At 40.5% G+C, this 11,249-nt stretch overlaps 1 protein-coding gene across 1 annotated transcript in view; it reads right to left on the bottom strand.

Annotated features, from left to right (window-relative positions):
• The window catches only part of KMT2A (lysine methyltransferase 2A), a 78,165-nt gene that overhangs the window by 49,341 nt on the left and 17,575 nt on the right, over positions 1–11,249 (bottom strand). The window contains 1 exon segment of the mRNA XM_032427999.1: positions 891–960. Within this exon segment, the coding sequence (XP_032283890.1) occupies positions 891–960 (70 nt within the window).

Genomic DNA, 11,249 nt, shown 5'->3' with positions numbered 1-11,249 from the left:
ATTAGATTACTATACAAACATGATGACTCTTAAATGAAACCCAAATGCTAACAAACATCAAGAACTAAGTCGCTGTCAAAGAGCGAAACCACTAACGACATCATATTTAACTAGACTGTCCATCCAAATCAAAGCAAAGCAAACCATAGAAGTCAGAATGGCAGCACAGATGGGAAATGGTTTCTTCCTCAGAAGATCCCTCTCTATACAGACTAGAATTCTGCAAGCCATTGCATGTTATTTCCACTGAGGACTGTCTCTCAGGAAACTTCTTGAAGTCTAGAATTTCAAGACATTCTAGATATTTTCTTGGCGAGAACAGTGACAAATATTGCTTAAAAATGGAAATACCCCCCTATCATTTTTATTTTCTTTATTTTAATATAGCCTTTCAAGGATCAGATAAAATAAATATTTTGTTTTTATTTTGTTTGTTTTGTTTTTGTTTTTATTTTATTTATTTTATTGACAATAGTAGACTACATTTCATCTGTAAAAAACAACGGTCAGATTATTCCCAAAGTTGTATATACTACCGTATCATTCAAAATCTATGAATCTGAGGATGCTCTGAGTAGGTTACCTTCAATTCAACTACCAGGTCTTTTAGTCATTCCATGGAAATTGACCACACACACACTCCCCATGCCCCCCCACCTAGTTCCCAAAGAGAAGCATTATAAAGAATAAAGCATAAGCGGCCTGACAGAGAAGAGCCCCGTAAAGAGGTCTAGCTCACAAGCCATCTCTTACTTAGTGTGAGAGAAAGGGAAGGATGCAAGCCCCCCCCGCCCCCCAGTATTTAAGATCATCCTTTACATGCAAAGAAAGCAAGGGGAAGCCATGGTCTCTTAACAAACAAAAGGCACCATGCACTTAACTGGCCATACCTGAAGGAGACCTTGTGGGACTTCGTACTCGGACTTCTTCATCTGAGCCAAAACCTAAGAACTGCTCATCCTACAACAAAGGAAAATTATTTTAAAATCAGAAACAAAAACACAAGTGTGAACATATCCCAAAGAAATGCCCAGAGGAGACACAAATGAATTTGGAAAATCAGACTCTATATATTAATCATTATCATTTATATGGATAATATAAAACAAATAATATTGAAATAAATGGACCCAGTCATACAGCTTCATTACAGACAAATAGGAGCTGTGTAGTAATTGAACAATGCATTGAAATGTCATCTTTGGTGCATAGTACACAGGGGATAGTCCTTAATTTCAAACTATAGATACAGCCCAAAACAATTAAAGAACGGCTTTAATTCAAGTAAGCAAATCAGTACAATGGCAGAAATATACAGCCCCAATAATACAAACAAATCTTTTCAACAAGTAGATAAGTTTACACACACATAAGGAATAACATAAACCATATCATAATCTCTTGTCTACTAAATATTAATAGAGACTGAAATTGCCATAATTGTCAGTTCCTTAACTCAGGAATTGACATTTAGATGTGATTTCTATACATTTGAGATCCAAAGATTCTCAACATGCATTTTATGGCATCAATTTAAAATGCCCTGTGATAAGAGACTTAATGGTGGGCAGCAGCATCTGTGAAAGGGATCATGAATTGACCGCATACAGGATGAAATAATGCATTCAAGAAGAACTTACGGAAGCATCTTACTCTCTGTTATACTTGGAAAAGGCAAAAGGCAAAAACTTCCCCTTACCTCTAACTTTTAACCTGCCCTTTGAAAAAAATCCTTAAGGATTTAACTTATTTTGACAAGTTCTCAGGAAAGGTGGTCTATTTAAACAAGCTGATTAACAGAAATTCACTGATTCAGAAACAGTTCTTTCCAGAAAGAGACAAGAGAGACAGAATTTCAAATCCCTGAAACAAAATCCACATACAACAAGAATAAAATAAGGATTGAGAGACAGATTTTCTTGAACCTCCAATTTATACTGATAAGCCTAGCCCCAAAATATGTTCCAACAATTAAAGCCCCAATTTTCCTCTCAAGAGCAAAGACCATATGCATATGGACAACATCTGTGGATTTTCTGAAAAGTTGTTTCCCCAGTTAGTGTAAAGCTAGAGTCAGGTGCTAATCTGTTCAACCACTTATTAATCAGGAATATATGAAAAGATACATGCAACCTTTTAGACAAATTAGCAGGTTCAGCTCTTAAATTTAAATGCTTTAAGAAGCAAAATGTTTGAATCCAAGATCTTGCAAACTACGCAACTGAGAGACAGTTCTTAGAATCTAAGGTTTTTGTTCTGAAGTTGCTAACATTATTAAAGCATTTAACTATTTAAGAAAAACCTGAAATTATCCTCTTCAAAGGGATTTGTCTGAAAAGCACTATAATTCTAAGAATGTGTAAAACCTAAGTTTAAAGAATACAAGAGTAGGATGCTTTTTACAGTCCTTTCTCTCATCATTAAATTAAATTTAAATTCTTATTATGAACATTATTTGTGAATAAGAATAAATCTACCTCTTCATCTTAAAACAAGTTAGGACAACCTCATACATGTGGGGCTTAACCCCAAATAAATTTCTGGAATGACTTTCAGGGTTTACACTTGCAAACTACAACATTACAAAAAGAGAAGCCCAAACTCACAAGACCCAATTAATCCAAAAACCTGTCACAATAATGGAAATTCCATACTGTTAATTTTTTTTTTTTTAAGTAAGCTCTATGCCGAACATGGGACTTGAACTCATGAGCCCCAGATCAAGAGTCGCATGCTCTACCGGCTAAGCCAGCCAGGTGCCCCCATATTGTTAATTTTTTTAAATATACTTTTGGGCAGGAAAAAACGACATTTAAAATAGTAATCCTACAATGTACTTTGAGAAAAAAAGCAGGCAAAGAAAATAGCCCCGTGGTAAGCTGCCTCAAATGCTGAAGAAAAGCAAAATCAAAAACAACAAAAAAATGACAGTACCTTAGAATTTTAGAGGGGCCCAGTCCACCACTGGCAGGTCCGCACATGACATGACTAAGGAGCGCGCGCGTGGGCCTCGACTGAGGACTCAGTTCTAGCACTTCCAGGCTATCTGATCTTAGACAAGTAACTTACTATTTTTTTTTTAAAGATTTTATTTATTTATTTGACAGAGAGAGACACAGCAAGAGAGGGAACACAAGCAGGGGGAGTGGGAGAGGGAGAAGCAGGCTTCCCGCAGAGCAGGGAGCCCAATGCGGGGCTCGATCCCAGGACCCCGGGATCATGACCTGAGCCGAAGGCAGACGCTTAACAACTGAGCCACCCAGGCGCCCCGTAACTTACTATTTTTATGTCTCAATGTCTTCGTTTACTGAAGTGTTGTAAGGAGTAAATGAAATAATTTATGTAAATTATGTAATTACATTATGTAAAATCACTCAGAAAATTGTAAGGCAACATCCATACTGTAGTTCTTATTATTGATGTGGTTTTAGAAACTGACTGGAGGGGCCAAATGACTTGCCTAAGATCATACAGTTAGTTACAAAGATTTCCTACCAAAATAGTTACAATTTAAAGTTATAAATATTTAAATGAATCAAATAAATAATCTCCAGTACAAAATTTGCTATTCCTAACATGTAAGTTAACATGACGCCCATTTTCAGATCCTTGAAGTTTGATTTAACTCATTCTTTTCCTGCATTATCCTCATGGAACGACATGCTAATCTAGACACTTCACGGAAGACTCCTGGAGGTTTCCCAACACTACCCATGGACTAACTACACTGCTACATGCATGAATTTTATGCTCCCAGTGCTGCAGGGACAGAGTTCTAGCAACTATACACATAATAACTAACAGGTGAAGTATCCAACAGGTGAGGTAATGAAAGATTATTAATCCTTAAAAGAAATGGAAGCGATCCACCCTGCTATGTTCATCAGGCACCTGGTGAGGCACGATACAATCCCAATTGCCACGCGCTCCAGAACAGAGTACTCCTGAGCTGTCAAGCGCTAACTGAACTAACTGCCAATGTTTAAATTTCACAAGTACTTTCCAACATGACAGAAAGTGTTAACTCTTTCCTTATGATCTCGCAGTTGGAATAAGAAAAGAATGAGTAGTCAAAAAAGACTCCACCTCCCCCAGGAACTTTCTTTTCACTTGAAATACAGGTTGACTTCTTCAAGCTTGCTTAAAAGTAACTACCCATTGCTTTAATAATCCAGTTAAGCCAAAAACAAAAGCCTGCATTGTTATGTTAAAGAGCTCTAACCTTCTGACTCTGAACTTCCAAGTAAGAGCCGTAAAAAAAAAAAAAAAAAAAAGAATGAACGAACGAAAGAAAGAAATAGAAGGGAAGCCAAATCGAGAAAGTGCTGGGGACGAGCTGCTACAAGAGGGTGCTTGCTCCGTGGAAGTCCTTCCTGCCTCCCTCTCATCTCGCTGCCATCACCCCCTTTCACAGGTGGGGTTCCTGGAAGATGTCGTCAACAAGGTAACAGTGCTGGCCTCCCAAGGATTTAGACTTGCCTAAAAATCAAAAGGCTAAGACAAAATGTCTACCAAAAAGCCAACAAAGGGAGCTGCAATTAAATTCACGTTTGGCACTGTAGCATAAGCCTGGACAGCCCTGAAGAGAGAAAGGACAGGAGACACCATGCTACACATGATCAAGTATTCCTGGGAACTGGGCCCAAACAGCCATACATCACACATACTTTTCCTTTCAATATGGCTTTCCCTGATGAGCACAGCATTCTAAAGACAGAGTACAGGGAAGAGCCATCAAACCGATGCCTTCTGAACAGTGATGTCCTTGGAGTCCAGACTGCCAAGATTTTAACACTTTCTTTCCTCCAAACATAGAAAAATATCCTTGCCAAGTGGAGCACGGTAAAATACTATTCTGTAATATTTAGCTTCCAGTGATCAAGAATGCAATGAACCTATCTAATGTCACTTCCTAAATGAAATCTAACTGTATAAATAATAAATGTGTAGAATGTCTGTCTTTATGACCCATACCCCTAACTCTAGGGTAACCAGTTATTTGAGAACTTCTGGCATACCTTTACCAGGTACACCTCTACTAAATTCTACTTTATAAGTACCTTAACATTTGAGGATTTTTATTTTAATGGAAGAATTTTAATTCTTTAGAGTCTGGTTCTATTTGTAAATGATGGGGCAACAGGAATATTTTTTTTTCCACAAGAGAACCTAAGTGAACCCAAAATAAGTATTCAGATAATAATGTTTACATATGAAATATAAAGAAGACATTTGAGAAAAATACATGAAATTCTGTGTTTCAAGGAATTATGTACTACCAAGCCAACTTTTCAAACAAAGCACTATTTCTTTTACTTCTTCATTCATTCAAAAACCATTTATATGCTTGCCATTTATATGCTATCTGCTCCAGATGCAAAGATAAGTAAGACATGATTCCTGCTCCCAAGAAGTATCTAAAGGCAGACAGGCAGGTGCATGATTTCATTCTTCCTTTCAAAAACCAACGCCAGTGAAGGATAAAATACTATGTAACTCGTATTCTGGAATAAAAAATTGGCTTACATCTTGGAACAGTTCATTCTTCCTTTTATATTAGTATTCGGTTCATAGAGAAACATTTAACAAATTTCAGAATCCTTCCAAAGGACAGCAATGTGCGTTTCCATCCCTCAGTACTGCAACTAGGCACCACTCCAGCATTAGCAATCAGAGTTTAGGTAATCGAGACCTAAGCCATCTGCACTGATTAGATGTGACACAGTTCCTAGTAACACCAGTGATCTGATAAACTTTCAACTGATCCACCTCAATGCCTTTTCCTCCCTACCCCTAACTAAAATACATAGATTTTTAGTTCCTCCCTTAAATTCTTCCCAGTTTACCAAAGTCAGAGCAAAAATCACTCACCTGGAGTTCTTCACCTCCCAGGCTAAGGTGGAGGTACCAAAGCTAATTTGAAAACTTTTCTATTAAATAAACAAGCTCAGACGCTCCAGCCCTTCCAGATGAGTAAGGTCTAGGATAAGTCTGCTCACTTTCTTTTCTGGCAAGAGACTCATCTGCATATTCGGTCTCCAAAATGTTTAGTCTTAAGAGTCTGAATAATCAAATTTCTTCAACTACAAAGGTTTATCGGTGAATCAACTGGAGATTAACATCAATAACCACAGACAGTACAAAATCACCCCAATACTCTAATTGTTCGAAATTCTTTGAAATTTGAAGCTTCTAAGTTTTGTTATCATCATATATGGCTTCATCATATGAGGAGGCCACAGAACTAAGAAGATCATGAAGAGGGCGCCTGGGTGGCTCAGTCGGTTAAGCAACTGCCTTCGGCTCAGGTCATGATCCTGGAGTCCCAGGATCAAGTCCCACATCGGGCTCCCAGCTCAGCAGGGAGGCTGCTTCTCCCTCTGACCCTCTCCCCTCTCCCCTCTCATGCTGTTTCTCTCTCTCTCTCAAATAAATAAATAAATAAATAAAATCTTAAAAAAAAAAAAAAAGATCATGAAGAACAACCAGAGAAGATGAAGAAACTTCACAGAAGCGTACTATGTATCTCAGTTCTAGTTAAAAAGGAGTAACATGGCTCCTTTGGGAGTTTATTCCAGTTAGCTATCACTTCTGCTGGCACATTTCCCTTTGTGTCTCCTGCTTCAAGCTCTAAAACAACAAGGTCTTGATGTTGCATTTTAAAGACATGTACACATAGGGGCACCTGGGTGGCTCAGATGGTTAAGCGTCTGCCTTCGGCTCAGGTCATGGTCCCAGGGTCCTGGGATCGAGCCCCACATCGGGCTCCTGACTCAGCAGGGAGCCTGCTTCTCCCTCTCCCTCTGCCTCTCCCCCCGCTCATGCTCTCTCTCTCTGTATCTCTGTGTCTCAAATGAATAAATAAAATATTTAAAAAAAAAATAAAAATAAAAATAAAGACATGTACACATAATTACTAGTACTTAATTAGCATAAGGGTTTTTTTTTAAAAATGTGCTTACATGTTTATTTCCTTCTCTAGAGTGTTCACTCTTTGAGGATAGGGACAGTGTACTCATTTTTTTATTCCCAGTATCTGGCACAAATTTGGCACTCAATAAATGTTTGTAAAATGAAAATAAAAGAAACACAATTGTTTACAAAACATTAAGTAGCTAAGTAGCTACTGTGGTAATAGCACTGTAGTAGAAAACACACTGGTGGACTCCAAAGAATTAGACAAAATGATTCTTCTTTTTAAGAATGCTGTGGGAGACAGATCTGTACCTCTGAAACAAATAATGCAATATATGTTAAGAAAGAAAAAAAGAAGAAGAAGAATGTAGCAGGAGGGGAAGAATGAAGGGGGGGAAATCGGAGGGGGAGAAGAACCATGAGAGACAATGGACTCTGAAAAACAAACTGAGGGTTCTAGAGGGGAGGGGGTTGGGAGGATGGGTTAGCCTGGTGATGGGTATTGAGGAGGGCATGTTCTGCATGGAGCACTGGGTGTTATGCACAAACAATGAATCATGGAACACTATATCTAAAACTAATGATGTAATGTATGGGGATTAACATAACAATAAAAAAAATTAAAAAAAAAAAAAAAGAATGCTGTGGGAGAATGTACTCAGGCTAGCAGGACAGACTAAACCAATTCACTGATTGATTCATTCATTCAAATACGTAAGCCCATTTCTGGGTTAAGGGATGAGGACAGCTCATCTAAACATAAAAGACAGCTTCTGCCTTCCAGGACCTGCTAGCCTGTTATGAATAGATGATGAGGGGCGCCTGGGTGGCTCAGTCAGTTAAAGCATCTGCCTTCAGCTCAGGTCATGGTCTCAGGGTCCTGGGATCGAGCCCCGCATCGGGATCCCTGCTCCTCAGGGAATCTGCTTTTCCCTCTCCCTCTGTGTGCTCTCTCTCTCTTTCAAATAAATAAATAAATAATCGTTTAAAAAAATAGATGATTAAGTTAATGGAATACAAGTGTGTTGCCTGCCATGCTAGAGGAATACATGTGCTAATGGAATGCATACGGCAGCACAGCAGAAAGACGAACACAATGAAGGAGAAAGGGTCAGGAAAGCCATTACAGAAAGGATGAAAACTTAATCTAACTTTTGAAGGATGAGAAATCAGGGTCAGGCAGAGAACAGTTCAAACAAAGGCACAGATGGACAAGAGTACATGGCGTGAAACAACAGTGTAGGACGGCTGAGGCCCCAGCTGATGTGGGAAAGGGGCGTAAGATGCTGAAGCGGGATAAAAAAGAGAGAGGCAGGTCATGAAAGGTGTTAAATGCCTTCACGAGTTTGAAGTTGATCTTCAGGGACGCGCGGGCCTCATCCCGAAGGCTCTACAGCTCGTCCACAATGCGTTCAGGCGGGCAGAGAGGCATGATTAGATTTATATTCTCTTTTGTTTTTTTTTTTTTAAGATTTTATTTATTTATTTGACACAGAGAGAGAGACAGCGAGAGAGGGAACACAAGTAGGGGGAGTGGGAGAGGGAGAAGCAGGCTTCCTGCTGAGCAGGGAGCCCGATGCGGGGCTCGATCCCAGGACCCTGGGATCATGACCTGAGCCGAAGGCAGACGCTTAATGACTGACCCACCCAGGCGCCCTAGATTTATATTTTCAAAAGATCACTATGACAGCAGTGGGTAAGCAGAGATTGCCTTTACAACCACAGGCAGGAAAAGTTGTAAAATGACAGCAGCAACACTGAGGATTGAGGGAAAAGGGCAGATTCCGCAGACAGGAAGCAAATGGACAAAGTTTTGATATGAAGGGTTAAGGCAATTGAAAGAATCAATAAAAACTTGCAGGTGTTTGGCCTAGGTTGATTAGGTTTGTGGCGATATTTACCAAGATTGGGATTACAGAAAGAAGAAAGGTTTATAGAAGTGGAAAGGGAGATCACTTCAGATATCTGAATTTCAAATGTCCATCCAAATTGTAAGATAGGATAATGATCTGGAGAAAACACATCTGATTCCATGAAAAAAATATATATATACACACACACATATGAATGATGAAACTGTACGTATAAATGCAAGCAATCACCCAAGGACAGAATAATGAGAGAAAAGGAGGGTCAATGGCAGATGCCTATGGAATACCTACACTTAACAACATAAAGGTGAAAGCCAAGGATGGAGATGAAGATGGAATGGCCAAGAGGAAGGTCATGAGTGGTAGGCACACAATAGTCAAGGGAAGGAATATATAGCAAGGGATGGTCAAGTTGGGTAAGGGCCGAAACTCGTACAGTGGGAGAACAAAATTGGGGGGGGTCACCCCTAACCTTAACACAGCCAACTTTAATGCAGTGTTAAGAGGCAGGAGGAGCGAAACTGCAGTGGGTAGAGATGTGATTAGAAAGGGACAAAATGGGGGGCGCCTGGGTGGCTGTCAGTTGAGCCTCTGACTCTAGGTTTTGGCTCAGGTCGTGATCTCAGGGTTGTGAGATGAAGCCCCGCATCAGGCTGTGCTCAGCGGGGAGTCTGTTTGAGATTCTTTCCCTCTCCTCCCACCACCCCCGCCACTCACACAGGCATGCACACACTCTCTCTCTACAATAATTAAATAAATAAAATCTTTTTTTTTAAGATTTTATTTATTTATTTGACAGAGAGAGACACAGCGAGAGAGGGAACACAAGCAGTGGGAGTGGGAGAGGGAGAAACAGGCTTCCCGCTGAGCAGGGAGCCCGATGCGGGGCTGGAGCCCGATGTGGGGCTCAATCCCGGGACCCTGGGACCATGACCAGAGCTGAAGGCAGACGCTTAACGACTGAGCTACCCAGGCACCCAAATAAATAAAATCTTAAAAAAAAAAAAGTGACAAAATGGAAATGAGTATAGCCTCGTCTTTTGAAAAAACTCAGTTATGTGGGAAACAAGAGATAGGGCACAAGGCAGGGAAAGACCAGCTTGGGAGGATTATTTCTTGAGTAGAATATGTTTATATGCCAAAGGGGAACATAGCAGCAGGAAAGAGACTGAAAATCCTCAAAAGCAAAGCGGCAATAAATGGAAAAAGCACTGGGAGGAGGCATCAGTCCTGGGAAGGAATGAATACAAAGCACAATGGAGGGAAATTCTCTTCTTTCAGGAAAAGGGTTAAGCAAGGATTTAGTCAAAGAAGTTCATGGGCGGGAGTAAGCTGAGAAATTTCTCTCAAAGTACAGGCAAAACTTCGTTTATATAGGCATCTGTCAGGTGAGAAACACAACAGATTTCTCCAGCTTCTCTCAAAGAGGCTTATAACCTACAAAAGTTTTTAAGAACAGAGTTCTGAAGGACATTTATCATGGACAATGGCTAATTAATAAATGGGATCGGGTGCCTGGGTAGCTCAGTCCGTTGGGCATCGGACTCTTGGCTTCAGCTGGGCTCATGATCTCATGGGTCATGGGGTCGGCCCCTGCATGGGGCTCTGCGCTTGGTGGGGGGGTGGGGGATGGGGTCTGCTAGAATATTCTCTCCCTATGCCCCTCCCCCACTCACACACACATTCTCTCTCAAACAAATCAATTTCTTTTTTTTAAGATTTTATTTATTTATTTGACAGAGAGAGAGAGAGAGCAAAGGAGGGAACACAAGCAGGGGGAGTGGGAGAGGGAGAAACAGGCTTCCTGCTGAGCAGGGAGCCCGACGCAGGGCTCGATCCCAGAATCCTGGGACCATGACCGGAGCCGAAGGGAGACACTTAACGACTGAGCCACCCAGGCGCCCCTCAAATAAATAAGTCTTAAAAAACAAAGAGAATAAATGGAAGGGCACAATAATGGGGAGAAAATCAGATGTAAGCATTAGTAAAAACGGATCTGGTTGGAAAAGGGTAGCCACAGCAGGCTCAAGATAAGAGACCAATGAAGTATCAGAACCTTGTTAATTCTAACAGCAAGGAGCTACCACCACTGGTTCTCAGATGTAGAAAAGGCGTAACTGAAGTTTACTCTGGAAAAGGTGTACACACACACACAATTAGAGTACGAAAGAGACTGAATAAAGGGAGACGAGACAGCAGTCTACAGCCATGATTTGAATGGGGCTGGCATTTGGTCACTCAGCAAGCATTTACTGAGAACTGCTAGGCACTGTTGTAGACTCTAAAGATACACTGACAAAATTCCTGCCCCATGCGGCTACAATTTAGTGGAGACAGAAAATAAACATACAACAAATAAATAAAGAGACCAAGGCAATAGGACCGATGGGAGTTAGCTGTGGGGGTTATTTTCCGTGGTCAGGAAAGGCTTCTCTAAAGTGATGGTTCGCCAAGGACTGGCAA

This window comes from Phoca vitulina, unplaced genomic scaffold (assembly GCF_004348235.1).
Source record: "Phoca vitulina isolate PV1807 unplaced genomic scaffold, GSC_HSeal_1.0 scaffold38, whole genome shotgun sequence".
In the NCBI taxonomy this organism is placed as follows: Eukaryota; Metazoa; Chordata; class Mammalia; order Carnivora; family Phocidae; genus Phoca; species Phoca vitulina.
This window is presented reverse-complemented; position numbering and strand designations above follow the sequence as displayed.